This window comes from Pogona vitticeps, chromosome 2 (genome assembly GCF_051106095.1).
Source record: "Pogona vitticeps strain Pit_001003342236 chromosome 2, PviZW2.1, whole genome shotgun sequence".
NCBI classification, from domain to species: domain Eukaryota; kingdom Metazoa; phylum Chordata; class Lepidosauria; order Squamata; family Agamidae; genus Pogona; species Pogona vitticeps.
This window is the reverse complement of record NC_135784.1, coordinates 86,755,301-86,783,220: the sequence shown is the minus strand read 5'-3', so window position 1 is coordinate 86,783,220 and position 27,920 is coordinate 86,755,301. Positions and strand designations below refer to the sequence as shown.

The following is a 27,920-nucleotide window of genomic DNA, read 5'->3' as shown; positions in this document are numbered from 1 at the left end:
CTCCTAGCCAATCAGAGGCGTCACTATTCTATGCCCATCCCCGTAACGTTCGTTTCTCACATTCTTTACTACTGATCGTCCTACAGTGGTTGTTTCTCTTTAAACCGGAGTCCTTTCGGCCTGGTGGAAACGGGGTTTTCCCTTGATTTCCTGTCCCCGAGGTTCAGAGATTCGCTTTGAGAAATGCCCCTACGGGTTGGTTATCGGAGCCAGGCGCGAGCAGCGGGCCGACTCCTAGTAGGGCTTCAGAGCCAGCAGGCCTTGTCTCCATGGCAACTGCAGCAAGCCGGCGGCGCTGGCGGCGGCGGCGGCGGGAAAGCGCTCGTGCTCCGCCGGTGGCAGCACGCGGGGAAAGGGGACGGGGAGCCCAGCTTTCTGGGCATGGTCGAGATATTCTGCGAGCGGGCGGCGCGCGTGGTGGAGAAAGAGCTGGTGACGCGGCTGCGCACGCCCAAGGACGAGAACGAGCGGCAGCAGCGGGTCCGCGGGATCCTCGACACCATCCGGAGCTGCGGCCACGTCCTGGAAGTGGCCTTCCCCATTCGAAGGGATAGCGGCAGCTGGGAAGTGATCAAGGGCTGCCGGGCTCAGCACAGTCAGCACCGCTTGCCTTGCAAAGGGGGTGAGCCTGAGGGGAAGGCATGCCACCCTTCTTCCCTTTGTGGCAGGGGGCTTGAAAGCAAACGTGCAAGAAGTGAACCTGGCAGCACTTTAAAGTTAGACAGATCTAGGCTGCGATCCTAAACGCCTTTGCTACTCACACAATAAGTGCTTTTAAATATAATAGGATGCACAGGCATAGGACTGTGCAGTTTCTGAGGTACACGTTTTCATGAACTAATATCTACCTCCTGAGAAACGGAAAACGTCTTCATTTGTCTGCTTCGTGTAATGCAGGATTTATGTCCACAGAAGTCATAGCTTTCCTTTAAGGTGCTACAAAACTGTATGTGTACATTTCCCTTAACAGAATACTAGAGGTACCCCTCTGTTAAGTGCCCTCACGTTGCCTTTGGCTTATGGTGACCCTGTGAATGAGTGACCTCCAAAATGTCCTGTCTTCAACAGCACTGCTCAGCTGTTGTAAACTCAAGCCTATTGCTTTCTTTAGGGAGTCGATCTATCTTGTATTTGGTCTTCCTCTTTTTCTGCTGCCTTCAATCTTTCCCTGCATTATTATTTTTTCCAGATAATTTTATCTTCTCATGATATGTCCAAAGTAGGAAAGCCTCAGTTTCATAATTTCTGCTTCCAGAGATAGTTCAGACTCGATTTCCTTCTGGATTGCCAGAAAGATCAGTTTGTCTTTCTGGCAGTCCAGGGTATTTGCAGAACTCTCCTCCAGCCGCCTAGAGTGGTCGAAATGACTAGATAGGCGGGGTATAAATACAATAAATAAATAAAATAAAAATATTTCAAAGAATAAATCCCTACCCAGCCAACTTTCTTAACTGTCCAGTTTTCACACCTTTACACAGTGATCAGAAATATAAGAGTGTAGATGATCTTGATCTTGGTCCAGTAACACATCCTTACATGTGATTATCTTTTAAAATTTCCTTTATTGCTGCCCTTTCGAGTCTTAGTCTTTTTCTGATTTCATGGATGCTCTCCATTTGGATTGATGATTGAACCAAAGGATACGAGGGGGTGCTGATAAGTATTGAGCCTTACCCAGAAAAAAATGAGTACAAAACCTCCAACTATTTCAGTTTTTTCAGTGTTGACATGAAAGTTGTGTACTTCTCCTGTAGTCACAATTTTTGTCATCTTAATGTTTCTTCTTTCACTTTTACTAAAAGCCATATCAAGTCATTTTGGCTTTGTGCCAGTAAGATACTTTCATTTGCATATCTTAAATTATTGAAGTTTCTTCCACCATTTTTCGCTCCTCCTCCATCTGAATCTAGTCTTGCTTTCCATATGATATGTTCTGTGTACAGGCTGAACAGATAAGGAGATAAAATGCTCCTTGTCTGAAACATTTGCCTATAGGAAACCATTCTGCCTCTCCTTTTCTGTTCTAGTTGTAGCTTCTTGTGCACAATACAGGTTACACATCAGGACAATCAAGTACTGAGTCATACCCGTTTCTTTCTGAACAGCCCATTAAAATCTTTGACTATGTGGATCACAAGAAACTATAGATTGTTTGGAAAGAAATATTTGAAGTGAATTTTAATACTTGAAAGCTTACATTGAAACAAATCCGTTAGTCTTTAAAGTTCCACATTATGTTGCCCTTGGTTGTTTTTCTTCGTTGTTTCCCATTAATGTTGGCAACATGCTGAGATACAGTAACACAACTACTTGTTTGTAGCCTTTTTCATACAATATCCTTCTCCATGTTTCTCAGTCTTCTGAGTTACTGGATTTATCATCTTAAAGGACTTAAGGAAAAATTGGTTTGAAAAGTGCCCCTGCTGAACTTCCATTTGTTTTATTGTAATTTTAACCGGTGTAAGATTCCCTAATGTCCTGTTGAAAGCCCTAAAATTATAAACTCTATTCAGTAAGTTTTATTTTCTATTCTGGCATGTTAAAATTCTAGCAGCTGGAAGGAGCTTTCTCAGATTGAATCCTGTTCTAGAAAACTAATTTTTGCAGAGAATTGAGAGAGATTATAAAACCTACTTCTCTTGAATATTTGATTAAACTGGTACCTTCTTCTTCTGATACCATTTAATCTATGCTAGTTTTATTTCCACTGTTAATTTCCTACTTTAAATTTTTTATTTTATATCTAAGGATACAAACTGCTTCAGATTGCTGGCAAGGCACTAAGTATGTTCCAGGTGACTTTGGTTGGTTGCTTTCCAGCTCAGGGAATTGGCTTCCTGATTCCTTGACTGCAAAATGGAAATAAGAACAGAAGCAAAAGTACTGTAGAGCTCCCTTGGCATGTGGTACACACCCTGTTTCTTTTCTTACTTGGTTAATGCTACCATCTATCTTAGTATACAGGCATTGCTATCTATTAGACTGTCATTTCTAGCCTTCTGTTGAGGATTCCAACCCAATCAGAAAGTAGTAGGTTATTTTAGAAAGGAGTTGATAGAAGCTGAAATCTTTGAAAATTAGATGTTAGAAATGAAAGCATTGGGAAACAATGGATCTCTCGCACTCTGATATAGAATGGCAAATAGAAATTTATGCTGTACTATCTTGCTTATTGATTTTAGCTCCAGATAATTAAAATATAAGCAGTAGTACTACAGACTGTCTTTTAAATGGCTACTTTATAAATTATGTGTGGGTATATTTTTGCCAGCAAAAAAGTAAGGGGGGGGGAAGAGTAGGAAGGAATGTGCCTACCAGTACATATTGACTACCCCATCTCATCTATCTCTAGGTAACTCAGACCAAGTTATAATTATAATGGCTTGTATATCTGTATATTGATGGGAGTTTATCTTCAAAAAGTGATTATACCAACACAACAATCTCCACTTTAGAGGTCACCAGAATTTGTAAACCACATGTGTTTTTATATGAACTGTTCATAGCCCTTAGAATTGGAATGGCTAGGGAGGACTATAAATAAATATAAATAAATTGATAATGTTTGTATGGCTCATATATTGACTGCCTACTTGTTTGTTTATTTCTGTGCTTTCTCCCAGGGATTCGTTATAGCCAGTCAGTTAGTGTTGATGAAGTAAAAGCCTTAGCAGCCTTGATGACATACAAATGTGCAGTGGTGGGTAAGTTAGTAGTTAACACTGTGTGGGTGAAATACCAGGATGTGCTCTTCACAGTAAGATGAAGTATCCTAGTAAAGAGAGCTATAGAAATGCTTGGACATACTTCAGAAACACACAATGCCAATGTTTCTCAAACAGTTTGAAATGGGATTCACTTGTAAACTTAGTCCCTGACTACACAGCACTTGTTTTTCTGTTTGGTCTGCTCTGCTTTTTTTTTTTAAGGTACGGGTAAGATCATTCCATTTTGATTCAATTTCTGCATGTGTGATTGCTTAAATTCAACCAAAACGATTGGATAGCTGCCCCTTCTCTCCCCTCCTTGCCCTGCCCTCCATAGGAGAGCCGAAGTTTCCAATTAAATGGCTTCTCCAAAGGGACAGTCTTTAGAATCTTGAGAATTTTTTTCCTTTAGGGAAAAAATATAGGGTGTATATATATATAAGATGTGTCGTCAAGTGGGGCACCACTGCATGTTTAAACTTAAATTTAAATCAGGCACTTTCTACATAACAATGTGTACAAACCCAAAATAAATATACCCTCAGAATTGGGTTGCTTTATTACCTGCGTGCCTGTGGGGTTCATGGAGCGTTATTTTGAATGCCTTTCTTTTGAAGTCTCTAGCAAAAATAAAACTGAAAGCAAAAGTGCCCGGCCTCTTAAGGAGCCAGGTTGTTTGGTTGAAATTGGGAGCAGGGAATGTCCATATTCTCCAGCATGGGACTATTCTACATTCTCCTGCAGAACTATATGTGTGCTGCTTGAACTCTCTTCTCGTGAGAAGAGGGCTGTTTTTCCTTTTGCAATGGGAAGGGGGAGGGGAGGACTGCATGATCAGAGAGAGAGAGAGAGAGAGAGAGAGAGAGAGAGAGAGGCTGAGGGGAAGGACGGAGGGAGCTGTGGCTCATCAAGCAGCATTTTTCCACTCATCACAGACAAGTGGAAAAGTAGATTTTTCAAGCCCTGCTGATAGATAATGCGCACGAGAAGAAACCTGTTTCTTAAAAAAGCTGCATAATCATGTCTTGTTGCTGTTGGCTCAGTTACAGGAAAAAGCCCCTGGAAATGGCAAGACTCTTATTGTATGACCCATCGAGAAATATGTTCAATCCCACAGTTGGGAACAAAATGCACAATAGAATTATCTGTAGTGGTGTATCTTTACTATACAGAAATGGGAATGTTGAGAACAGGACAGATTGAAAATGGGTGAATGGCTGGAATATGAGAAACATCTTTTCTGAAACGTTGTCTTTTCACTTATTTTCACCAATTCTATATTACCTGTTTTATTAAAATTGGTAGCAAGAAATGAGCTATTGAATATGCTGCTGGATTGCATCCTCCATCCCTCATTATTGGGGGCACTTCTTGAGGCTAAGTGGAGTTGTGGTATGACATCCTTTGGAGGGGGTTATCTCTGCTGTAGTACATAGGAAGCAGCTTTATCTCAGGTCAGCATGCTGGGTCATCTGGCTCAGTATTGTCAGCTCCACTGACAAGGTTTCAAATAAAGGTCTCACATATCACTAAATAGTTCATTTATGTTTTAAATGAAGATGTCAAAGACTGAACCTGGGGCTGTCTGTATACAAGTGGGGCTGTACCACAAAGCTGTGCTCTTCAATAACAACTCCTTGCTTCTTTAGCTGGAGATATTGCAGAAAGATTATTAAAGACCTTATTTATTAAACATGGGTAGCATTCTTTTTAGAAGAGCAGACAAGCAGGATAGTACTTTTTCTGTACTGGCACAGAGATAGAAGTGAATTTAATGGAGCTGGTCACATACTGAATAAACAGAAAAAGAATTAATTAAATAAACATGCCCTTGAAGAAGGTTGATAGGTTGAACACATTGGGCATTTTATACTCGAATAAATAGCATTATATTTTCTACATCTTGGAACTTCAGTGTTCTCCTTTTTTGACCTAATACTGAGACTGGAAGTGCCATCCCTGAAATACATCTGCCTGTGTGTTGCACTGTTGGTTGTGTTAGGAACACGTGATCAATTGTGCAATGGCATAGTATAACTTCTTGTTGCTGGGCGTAATGCCTGGCACATTGATACCAGCATAGACATGAAAAGCATACTAGCCATGGAGTCATAAGCAACAGTTATTCTTTAATGTTGGGAGAGGCCGTGCCTGTTGTACAAAAAACTCTCCAAGCAGATTTGAAAGTGAGAGAATTTGTTTGACTTTGCATGTAGAAATTAGAAATTATGTGTATATATGAAATCCAGTGAAATAAGTAAGATTATTGACAATGTCTAAACGAGAGGCTTAAAAGTCTCTATATCTGTAGTTGTGAAAAGCTGTTGATAGACCAGTTACTTTCTTGTGTGCAGGATGTTACAGGGACCATAAATGTAAGTGTTGTTATTTTGTGACACAATTAGCAGATTTTAGGATTTATACTGGACTGCTGATCTGTGGATTAAGGATAAATTTGTGGAGAAGAAATAATTGTGTTCTCTGGCAGATTTTGCTGTGTTCTACCTCTGTGGTATTTAAAAATGCATACTGCTTCAGATGGCAGCTATTTATATCATATATAAATAGAGGACATAACTATTCCTTGTGAGGCTGCGTCAGCTTTGAAAAATCCTCAACACGAAGTTCTAACAAAATATCTGATATCTGAATATCTTACTTTTTGTTGCTAGATGCAAATGCATTTTTAATGGTAAATAATTTGTTCTAAATACATTTGAGGTGTTGGGTTTTCCCCTAAGTAGAACCTTTTGTAAGCACGTAGCTTTAAATTCTGAATCAATGAATTCACAATTCTGAATGCGGTTATTCTCACAACGCTTTTACATGGCTATATTTGGGGGGAAAACCTGTCTTGTCTGTCTGATTTCTTTCAGATGTTCCTTTTGGTGGGGCCAAGGCTGGTGTGGCTATTGATCCAAGGAAGTATTCAGTAAGTGCATGCTGTTTCCTTTTCACTTTGTGGGGAATACTTCAGAAGTTTGATAAATAGCTGTGTTTCATGTGGAGATTTCTTGAGAATGACCTGTGCCCTACAGAAGAACTCTTGTGATATACAGTACTCCAGTTGCCATTGAGAGTCACATTTGTATTGAGACCTTTGTGTGAGAGTGTGAAAAAAGGGTTCCACACATATAAACCCAACTTCCCACTCAGGATGATCACTTGCCAACCAGTACAGCCTTATATTTGCTGTAGCTCTGTTTCTCTTGCTTCTTCCCTCTCTCTGTGAAGATTTCATCTCAAATGGTACAATGTTGTTGTTTAAGTCATTAAGTCGTGTCCGACTCTTCTGACCTCAGGGACCAGAGCATGCCTTCCACTGCCTCCTGGATTTTGGTCAAATTCATGTTGGTAGCTTCGGTGACACTGTCCAGTCATCTCGTCCTCTGTGGTCTCCTTCTCCTCTTGCCTTCACACTTTCCCAACATCAGGGTCTTTTCCAGGGAGTCTTCTCTTCTCACCACAATTCAAGAACATCAATTCTTCGGCAGTCAGCCTTCTTTATGGTCCAGCTCTCACTTCCATACATCGCTACTGGAAAAGCCCTAGCTTGGATGATGCAAACCTTTGTCGGCAAGGTGATGTCTGCTTTTTAAGATGCTGTCTAGGTTTGTCATCACTTTCCTCCCAAGAAGCAGGCGTCTTTTAATTTCATGGCTGCTCTCACCATCTGCAGTGATCGTGGAGCCCAAGAAAGTAAAATCTGTCACTGACAAGGTAGCAATTCAATTGAGCAGAATGTCCCACTATTTTAAGTCATGTGGGCCTGCACAATTGTACAAATGTTGTGTCACAAGGAATGATTTCCAGGAAGAAAGGCCACACTGTACTTCCCAACACCATCAGTTGCACGAATTGTGTAATCCTATGTTACAATGCCAGCGGGACTTTCTAGTTAATCAGATATTCAGTTTGACACTGATCACTGGGTTTAGTACGTACATTTCAACAAGACATTGCCAAGTGTGAAATGCTGCACTACAAAGAAATTGTGCCCAAGAAACAAACACTCTCTCCGTGAAAGGGGTGCTCTAATTACTCAGGCATAATTTAGTATTGTACCATTCATGGATTGCTGTCTTGTTGTGGCGAAGGGGCTTGAGTAATTCAGAGAAGCTATGGGCTATGCCGTGCAAGGACACCCAAGATGGACAGGTCATAGTGGAGAGTTCTCACTAAACGCGATCTACCCGGAGCAGGAACTGGCAAGCCACTCCAGTATCTTTGCCAAGAAAAACTCCATGAACAGAAACAAAAGGCTAAAAGATATGATGCTGGAAGATTAGCCCCTCAGGTCAGAAGGCGTCCAACATGCTACTGAGGAAGAGTGGAGGAGAAGGACAAGTAGCTCCAGAGCTAATGAAGTGGTTGGGCCAAAGCGGAAAGGACGCTCAGCTGCAGACACATCTGGAAGTGAAAGGAAAGTCTGATGTTGCAAAGAAAAATACTGCATAGGAACCTAGAATGTGAGATCTATGAACCTTGGTAAGCTGGATGTGGTCAAACAGGAGATGGCAAGAATAAACATTGAAATCCTGAGCATCAGTGAACTAAAATGGACAGGAATGGGCGAATTCAATTCAGATGATAACCATATGTACTATTGTGGGCAAGAATCCCATAGAAGAAATGGAGTAACCCTCGTAGTCAACAAAAGAGTGGGAAAAGCTGTACTGGGATACAATCTGAAAAATGATAAAATGATTTCAATACGAATCCAAGGCAGACCTTTCAACATCACAGTAATCCAAGTGTATTCAACAACTACCAATGCTGAAGAGGCTGAAATTGACCAGTTCTATGAAGACACCTTCTAGAACTGACACTAAAGAAGGATGTTCTTCACATTATAGGGGACTGGAATGTTAAAATAGGGAGTCAAGAAATAAATGGAACAATAGGTAAGTTTGGCTTTGGAGTTCAAAATGAAGCAGGGCAAAGGCTAATAGAGTTTTGTCAAGAGAACAAGCTGGTCATCACAAACATTCTTTTCTAACAACACAAGAAGTGACTCTACACATGGACATCACCAGATGGACAATACCAAAATCAGATTGACTATATTCTCTGCAGCCAAAGATGGAGAAGCTCTATACAGAGCTGAATTTGGCCCTGATCATCAGCTTCTTATAGCAGAATTCAAGCTTAAACTGAAGAAAGTGGGAAAAACCACAGGGCTAGTCAGGTATAATCTAAAACAAATCCATTATGAATACACAGTGCAAGTGAGTGACAAATTTAAGGAACTAGATTTGGTGGACAGAGTGCCTGAAGAACGACTCGTAACATTGTATAGGAGGCAGCAACAAAAACCATCGGAAAGAAAAGGAAATGCAAGAAAGCAAAGTGTCTTTCCTGTGAGGCCTTACTAATAGAGAAGAGAAGGGAAAGAAAATGCAAGGGAGATAGTGAAAGTTACAGAAAATTGAATGCTGACTTCCAAAGAATAGCAAGGGGAGACAAGAGGGCCTCCTTAAATGAACAGTGTAAAGATATAGAGGAAAATAATAAAAAGGGAAAAACCAAAGATCTGTTCAAGAAAATTGGATATATTAAAGGAACATTTTGTGCAAAGATGGACATGATAAACGACAAAAATGGGAGGGATCTCACAGAAGCAGATCACGTCAAGAAGAGGTGGCAAGAATACACAGAAGAGTTATATCAGAAAGCTCTGGATGTCCTGGATAACCCAGATAGTGTGGTTGCTGAACTTGAGCCAGACATCCTGGAGAGCGAAGTCAAGTGGGCCTTAGAAAGCATGGCTAACAACAAGGCCAGTGGAGGTGATGCCATTCAAGTAGTTAAAATCTTAAAACTATTTAAAATCTTAAAAGAAGACTCTGTTAAGGTGCTGTATGCCAATATGCCAGCAAGTTTGGAAAAGTGGCCAGAGGATTGGAAAAGATCAGTCAACATCGTAATCCCAAAGATTGCTTCTTGGGAGCAAAGCGATGACAAACCTGGACAGCATCTTAAAAAGCAGAGACATCACCTTGCTGACAAAGGTCTGCATAGCAAAGCTATGTTTTTTCCAGTAGCGATGTATGGAAGTGACGAGCTGGACCATAAAGAAGGAACCACCAAAGAATTGAGGCTTTTGAATTGTGGTGCTGGAGGAGACTCTTGAGAATTCCCTGGACTGCAAAGAGAACAAACCTATCCATTCTGAAGGAAATCAACCCTGAGTGCTCACTGGAAGGACAGATCCTGAAGCTGAAGCTCCAAGACTTTGGCCATCTCATGAGAAGAGAAGACTCCCTGGAAAAGACCCTGATGTTGGGAAAGTGTGAAGGCAAGAGGAGAACGGGACGACAGAGGACGAAATGGTTGGACAGTGTCATCAAAGCTTGACCCAACTCCGGGAGGCAGTGGAAGACAGGAGGGCCTGGCGTGCTCTGGTCCCTGGGGTCACGAAGAGTCGGACACGACTTGATGACTAAACAACAACAAATTAGAGCACATTATATGAAAGCTTTTTGTAATGTTAGGTAGACGTTATAATTGTGTCTTGAGTATTGCTTGTCCAGTGGATAGAGAACTAAAAAGATGAAGTGCACACGTGCACAAAACAAGCAGACAAAAGAAAATTACCCTTTCAGCGAGACAGAAGATGACAAATATTAATGCTAAATTTAGAAGATGTGAACCATTTCTGGTGGGAAACTCTAAAGGCTGTGCATGGTACTAGACAGCAGGTAGGAGGCTAGCAGTCTATGTGCATGTAGTACCTTCTTCTGTTTCCCTGGCATCTTAATGGGAGGCATATCTGTCGGTTGTATACCTGTTTGATAAAGCAAGGGTATTCAGAATTGGTGTTGCTATATAACCTTATCAAAGAGGGAGTGGGTAGATTGTGAGTGATTGTAAAGGTGAAATCGTGAGGGGGAGACATGAATTGTTGGATACAAAAATGGAGAACCCTGCTGCAGGAAAAATGGATTCTTAAGAATTAGAGGATTTTGGCCAGCTTTTTCTACAAAACCACATTGTCTGGTGTGGGTGGTATAGATCTGTACCTGAACTCAGCTGTTGGCATCTCTTTGAGAACATACAGTAACAGCTGGATGTTGATATTCTTATACAGGAGAATGAACTGGAGAAAATAACAAGACAGTTCACGATAGAAATGGCCAAGAAGGGATTTATCGGTGAGGGAATCTCCTTTTTTCTGCCAAATTCTGTGAAAATGTTTAGTTTACAAGTTGTTATGAATGGAAAAGGAAATAGTTTGAGCCTAATACCTCGTATACCTGTAGGGCATATGGGAGTCTGGGCTTGGATAATTATGCTAAAATATTAAGAACCCCACTCATCAATTAACTGGGCTATGTGTGTTCTATGATTTTGTGCAAGGAAACAAAAGAGCAAAGAATGTGGTATCAGATGCAGAGCTCAGGTTTCTCTGCTAAAGGTAAAGGTTCCCCTTGACAATTTGTCCAGTCGTGTCCAACTCTTGGGGGTGGTGCTCATCTCCGTTTCCAACCCATAGAGCTAGTGTTTGTCCAAAGACAATCTTCCATGGTCACGTGGCCAGCGCGACTAGACACAGAATGCCGTTACCTTCCTACCGTGGTGGTACCTATTTATCTACTTGCATTTTGCATGCTTTCGAACCTCTAGGTTGGTGGGAGCTGGGACAAGCGACGGGAGCTCACTCTGTCGCATGGATTCGATCTTACGACTGCTTGGTCTTCTGACCTTGCAGCACAGAGGCTTCTGCAGTTTAACCCGCAGTGCCACCATGTCCCTCTCTGCATAGCTGTTGTTATTTGTGCATATTTGCCCCTACCCTTGTTTAAGGTCAAGAAAGCTGCTCCCAGGCTGTGGAACTTCCTTCCTTCCTTTCTTGTGGATGGGTTTTTGGGAGCTGACTAGGTGCAGTGGAAGATTTTAATGAAGTAGAAGGTTGATGTACATTTTAGAAATTATTGATATTGTATATTGATTGTAATTGAATTGTGGTTTGATGTTCTAATTTGTTTAAATTGTGTTTTGAATGTTATGACTTAATGAAAACCTATTTTTATGTTTTTACATCTTGTACAGTACTTCCCTTAACTCCTGATTTGGGAGAAAGGCAGGATAAGGGAAAGGGAGCGAGACTGCAGTTTTGAATCCACTTACGTGTAAAGGCATTTGAATTCCTTGGGCTATAAATGTTGCAAAATACATACTTGCTACATCTAGTTAAGAAGTTTACATTATCTGGCTCTCTTACATATTTTTCTCCACTCCAATTTTTCTTTTATGTTCATCATAGTTGCAAAAATAAGATCAAAACTTTGATGGGCCAAATGTTGATTCTCGGCTGGACGCTGAGGGGAGGGAGCGAAAGAAAGCCAGAAACTTGTTCAAGTTTTAGAAGAGGTAGCAGTGTCAGTCTGTGCTAGCATTACAGGCTAAAAACAAAAGAAAAATAAAAAATTGGGAAGACAAAAACATTGTAACACCTTAAAGACTAACTGCTATATTTTAATGTGAGCTTTCGTGGACAAGTTCATTTCCTCATGTATAAGAATGGAACTGCGTGGTAAATATTTATACATTAATACTTGACTCCAAAACAAAGAGTGCGCTGGTCCTGGGGTCAATTTGTTTTTGCCTTTAAAACCCTATAAAACAACCCCCCACAAGCACCTAAAGACACCAAAGTCCCAGAGAAGCTTTACCTGATTCTCTTCTACACACCCTGCAGGTTTGGTGAAGCTTGGGTTTTGGATGTCCAAGTTCATACACACGCAAATTGGGGCCTCCCAGGTAAGTCCCCTCTGGCCCTAGAGACATCAAAATTACAGAGAAGCTTCCCCGGATTCTCCTCTACAATCCCTCCAAGCTTGGTGAAGATTGGGTTTTGGACAACCAAGTTATACACCCACAAAGTGCCCCCCCGGAAAGTGCTCTTTAGCAGTTGACTTGGGAAACCCCACTCTTAAACAAACTGGGAAATATTGTAGAGGAGAGCCATGGGAAGCTTCTCTGTGATTTTGGTGTCCCTAGGTGCTGGGGGCGGGGAACTTTCCTGAGGTGGCACTCTTCCTTGGTGTATAACTTGAACATCCAAAGCCCAACCTTCACCAAACTTGAAGCGAGAGGAGGAAGCGTGTCCATAGTTTCAGTGTCTCTAGGTGCCTGGGGGGCTGTTTTATGGCCCAATGAATCAATGAATCAAACATTGCTAAAATTTTGTTGATTCATATTCATCGAGAGCATTGATTTGTATGAAAGTGAATCAATGATTTAACTTTTAAAATGAATTTTACACTTCATTTTTAAATTTGTGCCCATCTTTATTATTAATATGGGGAGGGGTTAAGTATGATGTTTTGGAAAGGTTTAGCAGTGACCTCAGCTTAAATGTGTCAGTGACAAAACTCTTTTTGTCCAGGATAAACAAGAAACTTGTATCTTTCAGCTATCTTCAAAATTCAGGTGATAGTGACTGATACTGTTTCTGGCAGTACAGTATTTGTACATATTAGGTAAAACAGAACAGTCAAAAAGTGAGTGCTCCAATTTGTTGCATGCAAACATGATGAATTATCTGATGGATCTATTATACCTGGTAGGTCCTGGGATTGATGTAGCAGCTCCTGACATGAGTACAGGAGAAAGAGAGATGTCCTGGATTGCTGATACCTACACCAACACTCTTGGATACAGGGTATTGTTGATTCTGTATACAAAAAGCTCAGTGTGTGGCTTTCTGAAAGGCATTATTTTTCAGTATTGTTGTCATCCTTCTGCAAACATCTGAGTTGACTTGAAAGGATGCTACTGACTTGGCTCTGTTTAGCATTTTAAATTGTTTTCTTTTTTAAATAATGTGACTGCATCTGTTCTTGGAGAAAACAGATTTCTAAGCTGTCTGGTGCTCCATGTAATACATCATTCCAAGGTGGTAGCCTTGTTAGTCTGCTGCAGAAAAAAACAGGAAGTAGGCTTGTGGTACCTTAAAGACTAATCCATTTATTTGGCATAAGGTTTTGTGACTTGTGGCCCACATCATAATAAATGGAGTGTTACCTGTGTTCACAGATTTTTTAATACACATGCTTGATTGGGAGAGGGATGAAGAGGAATAGAAATGTGCATATATATATTATAGTATTATACTATAGTAGTACATACTAAATATACATATATAGTAAATCTAGAAAATGAAACTGGCTTGTCATCTCCTCTTTCATGTTTGGAATTTTAGGATATCAATTCACATGCTTGTGTGACAGGAAAGCCCATCAGTCAGGGTGGAATCCATGGACGAATCTCAGCCACCGGCCGTGGCATTTTACATGGAATTGAAAACTACATCAATAGTACAAAGTATATGGATCTTATTGGCCTCAAAACAGGCTTCTCTGGCAAAACTTTTGTATTACAGGTAAACATGAATGGTTGTAGCATAGATAAAATCTCTTCTCTTTGCAGGATGGGCAAAATACCAGCTTATTAGTCTTCTGTTTCTAAAAACAGTCTGATATTCAGGAATTTTTTTTCAGTTCTGTGCTGAAAACTGGTAGTATCCAAAGTTAGAATCATGAGAAGCATGTTATACTCTCAGGTAAATGGATTTTATTCCGTTCTCTTTTTAATCTGTATGCAAAACAAATAATGGAAAGTCAAACTAGAGTCAGATGAAGGAGAAGTGAATTTTTGAAGAAGCATCAAGATATGCAGGTGACAGCATCTTAGAAAACAGAAAGCAGCAATGACTTGAAATTACTTTTAGCAAAAATGAAAGAAGAAAGTGCCAAAGCAGGACTGCAGTTGAATATTAAGAAGACAAAAATCATGACTACAGAAGAGCTATACAACTTTAGCGTTGACAACGAAGAAATTGAAATAGTTGGAGGTTTTGTATCCTTTGGTTCAATCATCAATCCAAATGGAGAGTGGACAAAGACTGGCACTAGAAAGGGCAGCAATGAAGGAATTAGAAAAGATTATCCAATGTAAGAATGTGTTACTGGAGACCAAGATCTTGGAGACCAAGATCATCCATACACTTGTATTTCTAATCACCATGTACAGGTTGAAAGCTGGATAGTTAAGAAAGCTGACAGGGGGGAAATCATTTGAAATGTGGTGCTGGAGGAGAATTTTGTGGATCCCCTGGGCTGATAGAAAGATGAACAAGTGAATCTTGGAGCAAATCGAGATTGAACTATCTCTAGAGGCAAAAATGCTAAACCTGAGACTGCCCTGCTTTGAGCACATCATGAGAATGCAGGATTCTCTGGAAAAAACAATAATGCTCTGAAAAGTGGAAGGCACAGAAAAAGAGGAAGACCAAGAATGAGGTGAACCTAAAGAAAATGACAGGCTTGAGTTTACAAGACCTAGGATGGGCAGTTGAAGACAACACATTTTGGAGATTGCTCATTCATAGGGTGGCATACATTGGAGGAGACTTGACAGCACATAACAGGTGCAAGGCTTCTTTAGTTCTGCTGAATTGGTGGTCCCTTTTTGTTATTCTCAAAGGATTATCCTGTAAGTGAGGTTTCTGCTGTTGTATTTTACATTTGAGCAACTGTAATAAATGTTTTATGTTAATGGTTCTGTATAGTCCTTTGGTGACATTACCAGGTAATTTAAGGTACTATTTCCCAGAAAATCTGAGAAAAGAAGTACTGAATCTGCCAAGAAGATGAAACATTTGAGAGCAGGTAGGCTCACATTGCGGATGAGTGATTCTGAACATTATTGCAAATGCCCATTGTTATAAAGTTACTGTAGTATTTTAAATTGAGACATGCTCCACCAGTGAAGTCTAGAGCTATTATGCTAAATCAGTGTTATTAGTTTCTGTTTGTGGTTGTGGGTTTTTCGGGGTCTTTGGCCGTGTTCTGAAGATTGTTCTTCCTAATGTTTCAGTCTCTGTGGCCGGCATCTTCAGAGGACAGCAGTCTGTGCTCTGGTGTCGTTTGCTTGAGAATGGAGTATTTATGGCTGTGAGATAGGCTTTTGTCCTTTTCAGGTGATGGGTGATTAGTGTGTTTTGTCGTGGGTGTATTGTTGTGATAAGGAGGAGAGATTATCTGTCACTGTGATTGATGGGTGTCATTAGCTGGTGGCTGGGTAGAGTTCATTGACCTTTAGCACACTGTATTTTTCAGAGCTGGGAGCCAAGTTTTGTTGAGTTTCAAACTTTCCTCTTTTTTGTTGAAGTTCTGCTGGTGCTTGTGGATTTCAATGGCTTCCCTGTGCAGTCTGACGTAATGATTGCTGGTGTTGTCCAGTATTTCAGTATTTTGAAATAGAATTTCATGTCCAGCTTGTTTTAGGGCATGTTCAGCTACTGCAGATTTTTCTGGTTGTTTTAGTCTGCAGTGTCTCTCATGTTCTTTGATTCTGGTGTAGGCGCTTCATTTTGTGGTTCCAATATATACCTGGCCACAATTGCAAGGTATCCAGTATACACCTGCAGTGGTGAGAGGGTCCCTTCTGTCCTTTGCTGACCGTAACATTTGTTGTATTTTTGTGGTGGGTTTGAATACTGTTTGTAGGTTGTGTTTTTTCAAAAGTTTCCCCATGCGGTCCGTGACCCCTTTGATGTATGGCAGAAATACTTTATTTGTGGGTGGCTGTTTTTCTTCTTCAGTTCGGTGTTGTTTTCTTGGTTTGATGGCTCTTGTGATTTCATTTTTGGAGTAGCCATTTGCCTGTAGGGCCCAATTCAGATGGTTGAGTTCAGTGTTTCGATTATGCCTCTTTTTTGCTGTGGGTGGTGGTTGGAGTTTTTGTGCAGGTACCGGTCTGTGTGGGTGGGTTTTCTGTAGACCTTGTGTCCCAGTCGGAGGTCAGTTTTACGTAGGACCATGACATCTAAGAATGGGAGTTGGCCCTCTATTTCTTTTCCATGGTGAATGGTATATTTGGGTGGATGCTGTTGAGATTGTTCTTGATTTGTCTTTTAGTGGTTTCTGTTTGTCTTTTAATATGAAACTAGGAATGTACACATTTTTGAGTAGCTTTGAAAGCAGCAGTGAAAGAGTGATTTATATGAAATCAGAAATCAGTAATAGTGGTAATGGTGGTGTGGTGATGATTGTAAGTGGCTGGGCACATTTCTGAGTCTCAAGTAAGTTAAGATAAGAGAAAATGACTGGTTAAAACATAACTCACATGTTTCAGAAGTGAGTGGGATTTCAACTTGTCTCTCCTCAGTGCTAGATTAACGCTTAAGAGGAAGATGTGGGTAATGTAGCATGCAAAATGCATACATCCCTGTCTGTTTCTGTCACCTCTTTGGCCGCCACCACTATGCTCACTGCAAAGAAAGCTCAGTAACCTTGACATTGTTTTTAAACTCGCTGCCTTCCTGAAAGCATGATTTGTCATCTAACCAGGCATTACTGTGAATTTGGCAACTTCAATGGCGTGGCTGTGATGTAACGCCTTCAGTGGGTTTGGTGGAAACGGGGAAAGTGTGGCACCTGGCCCTTAGTGCAGCACCTCTGCTTCGTAGTGTTGCTCTAGTAGGAGATGCAGGTTAATATGCTAACTGGTGCACCATGTCTTTCAGATTCTCTATCATCATTCTTGGGTTTTTTTATTGCAACAGAATGACATAGTCAGACTGTGCATAATTCGTTTTGTTGCAGCGTACAGCATGATTAATTGAGCAAGAGCAGTATTTTGCTTGGGGACAACCTCTTTTGGATACCAGCTCTCCATCAGAATGTCTATTCCTTTAACACATTTCTTTGTGGGGTTTTTTTAAGTTGGCAGTCTGCCAGTTTCCCTTCAATCCAGTAGAAATATGTTTGTTCCCTGAGCAATGTTTCCTGCAGGTCAAAAAACTTGGCTGGCAGAGCGGAGCTTGTGCGAGGAACTGTCTTTTAGTCACCTCTATTGAATTAAATTTGCTGAGCTATTCCCAGAGGAATAGTTCCCTTACTCTAATTAACTTACCAAGGAAATTAAACTGAGAGGGGAAGCCCTCTAGTCCTTAGTGAATGTTGTCTTTGTGGATTGTTTTTCCTTCTCCAATAAATCAAGTTTCAGTTTTTTGTTGAAGAAATCAAGCAGGGTTGCAGATGGGCTAGAATATAAACAGTGTGTGAATAGTTGCTTCAAGGAGAAGAACTCAGATACTGTGAGTTCTTTTCCATCCATAATCACCTTCATCTATTCTTTGCAGGCAATCCCACCTGTAATGGATTGTACACTGTATCTGATTGTCACCTCAGTTATTGCTAGCATCTGTAGAATGATCCATTACTATTGTCATGTGTAGGTTTTGGTGCTCCATTGGATTTTTCCTTTGAAAAGTCAGTTTAAACAATCACTGCTTGGGTGGAAGACATTTTTAGTTGTCAGAAGTAATTTAATTGTGGGTCCTGTAAGTGTTAATACCCTGTTTCACCAAAAATAAGACTTAACCTGAAAATGAGAGTAGTATGATTTTTCAGGATGCTCATAATATAAGCCGTACTCCAAAAATAAGTCCCAGTTAAGTGAAACCCCACCCTCCACCATTGTACAGCAACCAGAATAAGATGACATGACTGTATTTGAATAAACATAATTTGTTGTACATGAAAAAAATAAAACATCCCATGAAAATAAGCCCTAATGCCTTTTTGGAGCAAAAATTTATATAAGACCCTGTCTTGTTTGGGGTGAAACATGATAGGAGGAAAGAAGGCACTCTTTCTTTTTGTAAAAAAAGATGAAACAGTACTGAGCAATTCACAGCCTCTGTTTTTAAGTGATCAGTTTGGTGGACAGGAAATTTGTCCTGTTTTGTAGACAGTAAAACATTTTTCTGTGAGGGCCTGCTCACACGATGGAATTGTTCTCTAGTTATCCGCTAGTTAGATTGTTATTTCCCCCCTAGTGACATGACAGACAGTCAAATATAGAGACATTTTACTGGTCAGTGGTATAACTGGATAACATTTCCCCATCATCGGGAGGGTTGTGTAATTTTGTACATCTGTTGTACTGGTGCATTCTTTACCAGGTTTGCCTGTGTGCACGACCTGTCCCACTTTACAAAATGGCGGTCTGTATGGTGGCTGCCAACTCTGTGGCACACATATTAATTTTTTTTCGTAGATTTACTGGTACATTGATATGTTGGTAAAAGTATTTCGCCAGCAATACAGGACTGACTCCCATTTTTTAAAAAAAAAAATCTATATTAATGATACATTGCACCATTGGTACAAACAAGTCAACTGGAGGTAGTCATGCAGAAATTCTAAAACCGCAGCGATTCATCCCAAGTCTGCAGAATGGTATCTGCTCACCACTTCTCTCTCCTGGGGGGGGGGGGGTAACCCAAAAGAACCGCTCCAGCCTTACATCTTGCCATGCCACTGGCATCAGCATATCGAGGCCCTCCAGGACACTTGCATGCACCAACATGGAACTATGGAGAACTCTTCAGTTTTTAAGGAGGGTGCACCTCTTTTTGAAGTTGGAAAAAAGAAGATGGCCATTTGCCCTGATGTGCAGGTCCCACAATTGCAGGACCTGAGTGAGTTCATTCCTTGAGTGGAGAATGGCACAGAGCAACTTGGTCCATTGCTTCATGACTGGCATTTCAACACGCTGCTGTTCTCCAGTCATCGTGAAGACACAGTCGTCATGATGTTGCAGGATGGAATAGGAAAAAGGAAATGGAATTGGAGACAGTGGCAGAAGTAGACCAGGAAAGGAACAGGAGAACAGAAGGTTGCTGGGGGAAAGGCACTAATCCACTAGTATGAACAGAGGATAGGCAGGTGTTGCACGACTCCATCTATTGTCGTACTAGTGGCATAACCATATATGGCGGTCCATTGTCCATTGTGCGCAATGCATTTCTGCAGAAGGAACCAGTGTAATGGAGAAAATTTCTACAAATAGAAAACCTCTTACCCTTATACAGTATTGATATATCAATATATTGATAAATTGAATAATTAATTTTTTAAAAAAAGAATTGAATGTATAAATAGACCCTTGAGCATAGAGAAAAAATAAACCAGAAACATGGTGTAGCCAGCCATAATGATTCAAATAGGAGGAAATAAACAGCTGCCACTAAAAGTGCTTGGGACATTCGTACCAGTATATACAGTACGTGACCACAATCCCATACAACAGAGGTATGGAAAGTATCGGAAGAACTAGCGGACATTTTGACCAGTGTCTGAGACACTTAAATACTCCTGCCTTAGGACAAAGGGAGCTTCCATGTGCTCTCTGCTGGGCATTAGCACTTGTGAGTGCAAGTGCCCTGAGGTGTGAGTAAGCCACAGTTGGGTCTTTCAGACTTAGTTTTATTTTCTCTTGCTTTCCTTGGTAGCAAAGGCTTTCAGGTTACATAGGAAAAATTAGATTGTGTATCTCAATTCCCTGTTGTTAACCACACAGTCATACCACACAGTTAGAGTAAATATAAAAGCAGTTTGAGAACACTGTGGGAAACAGCTGGATAGGATCGCTGGAACAGATTACAAAGCAAATAAAACAAAACCCAATTTCTAGCTTTCACTGTTGCAGTTGGCCTTTCAACATGAATGTGTTACAGTACTGTAGAGGTCTTTCTAGTATCATTTAAATCTACCTTTACAGCATTATGACTTCTTGGTTTTTTTTTTTTTTGCCAGCCAAAAACTTGTCCCATGCTTCTCAATTTTGTCTTCAGGGCTTTGGAAATGTGGGTCTGCATTCTATGCGATACCTGCACCGGTATGGAGCACGCTGTATATGCGTTGGAGAGCTGGATGGTGCTATCTTTAATGCTGATGGGATTGACCCTCAAGAGCTACAAGACTATAAGCAGGTATGCGGGATCCCATGGCAACATGTAACCCAATGTAGGTGTGCCTTCCAATGCCAGCAGTGAACCCATTTCAACCACAGAAAAGGCCACTTGGTATTGTAGTGGATACCTGAGCATTTGTTCTCCTTGGATATCAGTGTGGGCAAGCTGAAGTATGTTTCGTATTCTAGGAGCATGGTACAATAGTTGGCTTTCCCAATGCTAAGAAGCTTGAAGGCAGTGCCCTTGAGGTCCCTTGTGATATTCTCATCCCAGCTGCTATGGAGAAACAAATCACCAAGGCGAATGCTCATCGTGTCCAAGCAAAGGTAAAGCTTTAAGTGTGTATCTTTTTCTGAGAAATTCACAACTTCCTTTAGAGGTGAAAAGAAAAACAGTGGAACATGCTGTATTTGAGCAGTGGCAGAATCTGGTTGCTGCAAGGCTTGTGCTCCCTCAACACCAAATGTGCCCATTTTGGGATCATTGTGGATATGATGTACCTCTATAGATTCCCTAAAAAGGTAGCAAATGGATGGCATTGTATTGGCAGGCTAGCTGGTGCATGTTCAAAGACAGGCATTTTCTTCCTGTCTTTGAACATGAAGGAAACTCCTCTCTCACACAAAGACTTGGTATCTGGAGAAAAACTGTACTGTTTTTAAAAACAACAAAGTCTTATGACACCTTAAAGACTAACACATATATTCTTACATATACTTTCATTGGCTGCTTGGGGGTGTATATAGTTTTCTCTATATAAAATACTTCTAAGCAGCTTGCAGGCTACTTGTTTTAATGGCTCCTGAAGCAATCCGTGAGAAGCTGTTAGGGCTAGAATTGGAAACATACACTTTTTCTCATTAAGAACTGGAATGAATGAGATTATGGAGCTTCTCAGATCAAGGAACGGGTGGGGGTGGGAACAAGTAAAACGGCCTTCTATTGCTGTTTGTCTTCTTCCTGCATCTCACTTGCAGTATGACAGTGATATTTGTGATCAATTCACCAATTTATATGGTGAGAAAAATTAAAATACAAGAACTGGTGATGGTGGGTGACCATATGTGGTCCCCTGGTCATAAGACATGTGAGAAATCTGCATGATTTCCCCATTTAGATACAGTGATGGAAGCATGCATCATGGAGTGGGGCACAGTTTTCCATGCTGGTTTTCTGCATGTTAAAGTTGTAGTTGGAAGTAATTCTCTATAGTATATCTTGTTTGTTTGTTTGTTTGTTTGTTTGTTTGTTTGTTTGTTTGTTTGTTTGTTTATTTATTTATTTATTTATTTATTTATTTATTTATTTATTTATTTATTTATACCCCACCTTTCTGCTCAGAAGGGATAAATGTATATCTCTAAATTTCTTCTAATCCCCAGAGACTTCCTGTTGAGCTGTCATGTTGAACAAGGTTAGATAAATCTCTGGTAGCTATAGGCACACTGGTCAGCGCCAAGTGTTAACAACTGTTTGAAACAATTTGTCAGAGCCTCATTTATGTAAGCCACACGACATTTATTTGCCAGGGTAGTTGCTCAGAGTTTGTATACATTGTAGGGGCTGTTTTTCTGGTGCCTTTTGTTATTGTTTTGTGCCTCACAGATTATTGCTGAGGGTGCCAATGGCCCTACAACCCCGGAAGCCCATGACATCTTCCTTCAGAGAAACATCCTTGTCCTCCCGGTATGTCTGCACAAATCTTGTCTCCACTTTCATTACCCGATGTTTGAGCCTCTGGCTAAGCTTCCATTGTTGAGGGTTGTGTAATATCTTCACTCTTGTAGCAGATCTGTGCAGTGCAGTTATGCAAAGAAGTATGATTGAGATTAGCAGCATTGGGATGGTATAAGTGTGGGGAAGTGTGGCACTAAATGGATATACAAAGAAGGTTTATTTGCACCAGCTTTGTTCACAGTCTTGCCTCTTCTTACATTACATACAGCAGTTAGAGTCAGGTTGGGACAGTATAAAGCAGCAGGGTGGCTTTCTTCCCTACATTTTGCTTCTGTTTTCTTGCCAGCTTTATACAAAATAACTGAAATAACAAAAAGCAGTGCTCCATAGAAAGTGACACAATTGTTCTGTATGATGTAAATGTCCATTGTCACCTATGGAGATCATTGGTCTATGGTGGACTGACATAGAATATATAGATCTCACTTTTTCCTGGTGAATGCTAAAGAAATGCACATGGCTGTTCTGGTTCTTGGAAAGCAGCCCCAAAACAAATAAGCTCTCTTCTCAGATGGTCTTTTATGACAGTACTATTCACTTCTTCCGAATCAGTTTGGATCAATGGTAATAGCATTTATCCAGGAAGTCTTCAGTCAGCATGCATCCGGTAGACAGTATGTACCGAGACATTCAAGAAGCTTTTTATTAATTCCCTCATCAAAGGCTCTTGAATAGATTAAGCAACTGTAGGGGTCCTTTTACAAATGTGTACCTGGTTATATAGTAGGCAGTAGAGTATATGAATAAATGGCCACTCTACATAGTGGAGTGAAGAAGACAGTGAAGTGTCTCCTGAGGATTTGTACTGGGTTTGGGACTGTTTATTTATAAACAAGTTTGAGGCAGCTGAGTTTGTGGATCCTACCAAGTTACGTGTATGAATTCACAGTTGACCCCTCAAAGTGCCATGGTTACAGATAAGTAAGCTGTCCCTCTGTAGGGCAGATGCCTTTGGAACAATAAGGGTAGTTCAGCTATCCCCATTTCGGGGTGATTATGTTGACAAATAATGGGATTGGGAAGGTCTGTTTTATGTTACTTTACATGACATACAAAACAATGTGAATCAGCCCAGAGCCCGCCCACACTCTGCTACAAGAGTGAAGATGCACTTTTGTCCATCACTAGGGCAGTGCAATTGCTGAAGCCAATGCAGCTTCATGGCTGATTGAGCAACCAAACATTGTCTCTCCTAGCTTCCTAATTCAAGGTGGTGAGAGAAGAAGCAAAGGGGCACTCAGGTCCCCTCAACCGAGCACTCCTTGTCTCCAGACCATTTAAAAAAAGGGGGGGGGCTTAGTGCAAGCACTGGTGCGCTAGAGCAGCTGGAGACCAAGGGGATTAAAAGGAAGGAATCAGCAGAGAATGGGGAGGAAATTGCTAATAGGCAGCTGGTTAAAGTAGCTCTTGTTAACCAACAACTTGTTAGTAGCTCTTTGCAATTTGTTAATATAGCTCTGATGTAGCTGTGCCTCCTACAGATCTGGATGGCTACAGCAGAAGCTGCCTTAACTAGCTGCCGACATGCCAGGTTGCCAGTTTCCTCTTTCTCTTGATTCCTGTGTGGTCAGCTAAAGTGAACTCAGTCAGGGCAACCCAACTTCCCAGGTGCAATTTCATCATGGATCTATTCATGTTTTCCCTGCTATTTAAGTCAAACCTTGAGAAAGCATATTGTAGAACAGAGACAGATTGACAGGACAGCAGATCAAAGAATTGGATCACTTTCCCTAAAATGAAAAACTAAAACATATTCCCCTGTGAGCTTTCTGGAGGTATCTTATTAGCCACAGTGGGAAGCAGGATGCTGGCTCATTGTGGTCAGGTCCTTCTGGTTTAACCAGTGTTTCCAACATGTATAGTTTGAAAACAGTCAAGGAATATAAAATTTTATAGCAGGCAAAACCAATAAAAATAAAAAATAAAGAAGACAAAACCACTGTGGTACCTTAAAGTCTAACTGCTACATTTTAATGTGAACTTTCATAGACAAGTCCACTTCCTCAAACTTGTCCACAAAAGCTCACACTAAAATATAGCAGTCTTCAAGGTGTCACAGCATATTTTTTTGCCTAATATACTAGCACAGCTACCTCTTCTAAATCTTTCATAGGATGAGGAATCACAAGCAGCCTCTACCCCAGCCACCCTCATTTGCTAACACTTCCCTCTTTACCCAGCAATGGCATTTTAAAGCATATGTAAGTACATACCACTATTTCTCATGCCTTCAGATTCTTTGTTTGTCTCTTTCTTTCCCATAAAATCCTGGGCATCTTCTAAGACCATGCATTGTCTTATCCCAAATTCACCTGTACCAGAGCATTAACTGTACAGTGTGTATAAGAGGAGGAAGGAGAATTTTATTGATTTTTTGGAGACCAGGTACACAATCTGTCCAGAGGAATCAAGTGTTTACATTGTACCAGGCTGGCCGGTTTCCATCCAATCCCATTAGAAAGCAATCTGTGCATGCTTGGTGGCTGCACTAACAACTCATAATTATCATCATTTGGGATGTTATCCAAAGTGCAGAGTTGCCATAACAAGCTCAGATTGTTCCTATTCATTGCACAGGTGCTTTTCTTTGAAAGAGAGAGAGAGAGAGAGAGCTAGCAGGAAGGAAATGACTTCACCAGGGAATGGTAACAGTGACCTATCTTTTTGGGCCAGGATTTGTACATAAATGCAGGTGGTGTGACAGTATCCTTCTTTGAGTGGTTGAAGAATCTGAATCATGTCAGCTATGGACGCCTCACCTTCAAATATGAACGTGACTCTAACTACCACCTGCTGATGTCAGTACAGCAGAGCCTGGAGAGGAAGTTTGGGAAGACCAGTGGGGAAATTCCTATTGTGCCCACACCAGAATTCCAGGCCAGGGTGGCGGTAAGTCATAGCATCCTGATAAATCCTCAGTTTCTGCCCTGTCTGTTCCTTGAAGACAGCCCAGTCCCTGAGTGAAGAATACTTATGCCTCTCTTTTACTCTGTTGGGAGGCTACACTGGAAGGTTTCTGTTCCTTGCTATGAAGTCTCAGGGAGGGATTTGGTTTTCTGCAATTTAGGTGGCAGAGAGAGAGAGAGAGAGAGAGAGAGAGAGAGAGAGAGAGAGAGAGAGAGAGAGAGAGAGAGGAAAACCTTGCAGTTCTATTGAAGTGCCTGTAGGTGGCACAGTTCAAAAGTAGCATACAAAACATTTTAAAACAACAATTAATTGGTATTAGCATTTATCTGTGAAAGAGTATGTCCTCAAAGTGAATACTTGCCAGATTCTAATCCAAGCAGCTATATCAGAGGGTTGGAGTAACTAGCTTGCAGCCATGGTTTGGGAATTCAATTCCCTGTTGTGCTTTCCAGGAGAAATGCCAGTCTGTGTAGCTTTAGACATACAGCAAAGCTCTAGAGCGCCACTGAAAGAAGGGAATGAGAAACTGCATATGACAACTATATATATATATAAATTGAAAATGGTCAACATTAGTTGGATTAAAGTAGACAGCACATCATTAATTATTCAACATTAATCTAGATTGTCTGCAGCCAGAAGGGCATGAAGTGAAGCCCCGAGCTCTAATGTGGGTCTATGAAGTTCTTAAAAATAGCATAGACATTTTAAAAAAGGATTGTGAAGGAACTATTAACTGAAGCTTTACAGAGGGACCATCAGCTTTTTCAGATTTTTGTTATGCCTGTCCTCTGGAAGTTAAAAGCAGCATATGTGAAAGTTGTGTCGTTTTCTTCTTACAAGAGAATCATGTCCTATGAATTTAGTGGTGCACACTCCCATGCAGAAACTACATGCTCTAGAAAAAAACAGATCAGATCTACAGCAACTCCTGTCATAGTACATCACACCAAGCCCTCCACTCAATCCATTTTTTTGCACTCCAGTTTTTACAGTAATACCACATTTTGGAGGGTATGAGATTGCTCCTTTTTTTTTTCACCAGTTGTCTGCATTACCCTACGCTGCCATCCCATTCACCACCTCCACTCCTTTGTAAATTACCATTGTGTCTTCAGTATTTTTCCTTTGCACCTCCATTCACACATGCAGATGAATGATTCCTTTTTTTTCTTTAATTAAAATCACACATCTGAAGATGTTCATAAACACTTTGTTAAAAAAATTAAAGAGGAGGGCAGGAGCAGCATCTGATGACATGCCCAGGGCAACAGAGCGCACTCTGGATTAAAACAAACAAACAAACAAAAAAAACACTGCAGTTTGGGGATGTGTGAGGATGTTATGAACAGGGTTGTGCCCATTTGCAGTTAACCCACAAAAATGTGCATCTTCTGGTTCATCACAAATGTGTAGTTCCAGCCCAAGCCTACCATTTTGTCTACTGAGTGACAGAAATCACCTAGTTATAAGTGAGTAAAAGTAGAATGCTTTTTCTTATAGGGTGCTTCTGAGAAAGATATTGTGCACTCAGGATTAGCTTTCACCATGGAACGTTCAGCCAGGGTAAGTGCCCCAAATTTCACTTCTCTGTTCACTCATTTCAAAAAGGAAGAATGATTGAGGCCAAGCCCTCTCTATCACATAGGAGGTACTGTATTCTATCTCTAGCCAGTCTTGTTATTTATGTTTCTGTAATGTCCATTATAGGATGATCAGAACAGTTCTCATTATTACTGTGGTGTCACAACCCAATTTGTTGTACACATCACTTTTGATGTTTTCAGTTAGGACAAAAAGTTTTGGGTCTTTCTTTGGTTATGTTTTGTGTTTTTATGTCTTTTAGCAAATCATGGGCACAGCCACAAGGTATAACCTAGGCTTGGATCAAAGAACTGCTGCCTACGTGTGTGCCATTGAAAAGGTCTTTAAGGTTTACAGTGAATCAAGTTTCACTTACTGAGGCTAAATGTCTGTTGGTCATCTATCATCTAAAGAGAAAAATGTGTGGATTGCAATAGAAGAAGAAGGAAAACACGGCCAAAAAGCGATCCTGAGCTTTCGCTATAGAGTTCTGGATGCTTTTCGTTTCACTCCCTCTCCTGCTTTCCAGTGCCTCTGATCCACAGTTGTAATTGTTTGAGTTTTTTTAGCAGTTCTTTTTTTAGCCTGCAGATGGTGCCAGCAGCCCAGAGATGGTGCTCCTTTGGGGATTTCCAAAGTGCTTCTGTTGAAATCAATAAGCATGTATTGGAGTTTTGTTCCTTTTCCCATGTGGCTCTGCTTTACTGTTTACTTGATAAGCTCTTGTTTCCAGGTTACATCCATGTCACAGGCATCACAATTTTTGTTCCAAATCTTTGACTAGACTTGTAGCGATAATGACTTTCTATCTGTTTGGCGACATTTTCTGCAAACGCAGACTACCACTACAAGTAAATCTGCTTTTTGTTCCAGACTTTGTTCCACATATGTTTTCAATATATATATTACAAAAAGTTAATTGCCTTTTTTGTCTTGAGACTATTAGAAAACTCAAGCAATCTCAACATGAAGTCTGCGTATTCTATTGAATAATGGCCTTTCAGTACAATGATCTTCCAATTCAAAACAGCTCTGTGTTGAGCCATGTGATTTTGGCTGCATTTTGGTTTCTGTGGTTTGGCCGTGCTGTCTTCAATCACAGGGTCTGTTCTTTACTTACAAAGCACATGAAGAAGCTTGCTTAGTAGGATTTAATTTATTGCTATTATGCATACTGGGTTGGGGTGGCAGTAGCCAGTGAAGCATTTGTCTAG

At 40.7% G+C, this 27,920-nt stretch overlaps 1 protein-coding gene and 1 long non-coding RNA gene across 2 annotated transcripts; one reads left to right on the top strand and one right to left on the bottom strand.

Annotated features, from left to right (window-relative positions):
- The first annotated feature begins 48 nt into the window (after nucleotides 1-48).
- Nucleotides 49-27,671, top strand: LOC110077649 (glutamate dehydrogenase, mitochondrial). The gene is made up of 12 exons (XM_020790958.3): nucleotides 49-622; nucleotides 3,624-3,704; nucleotides 6,584-6,639; nucleotides 10,798-10,861; nucleotides 13,280-13,374; nucleotides 13,915-14,094; nucleotides 20,359-20,496; nucleotides 20,667-20,804; nucleotides 22,084-22,164; nucleotides 24,889-25,104; nucleotides 26,626-26,688; nucleotides 26,969-27,671. The coding sequence occupies exons 1-12, from the start codon at nucleotides 184-186 to the stop codon at nucleotides 27,083-27,085; spliced, it is 1,668 nt and encodes a 555-aa protein (XP_020646617.3). The 5' UTR covers nucleotides 49-183; the 3' UTR covers nucleotides 27,086-27,671.
- On the bottom strand, nucleotides 2,149-4,422 carry LOC140704438 (uncharacterized). The gene is made up of 3 exons (XR_012083638.2): nucleotides 4,272-4,422; nucleotides 2,754-2,849; nucleotides 2,149-2,381 (listed from the first exon to the last, which is right to left on the bottom strand). It is a non-coding gene; the product is annotated as an uncharacterized LOC140704438 (long non-coding RNA).
- Nucleotides 27,672-27,920: the final 249 nt, after the last annotated feature.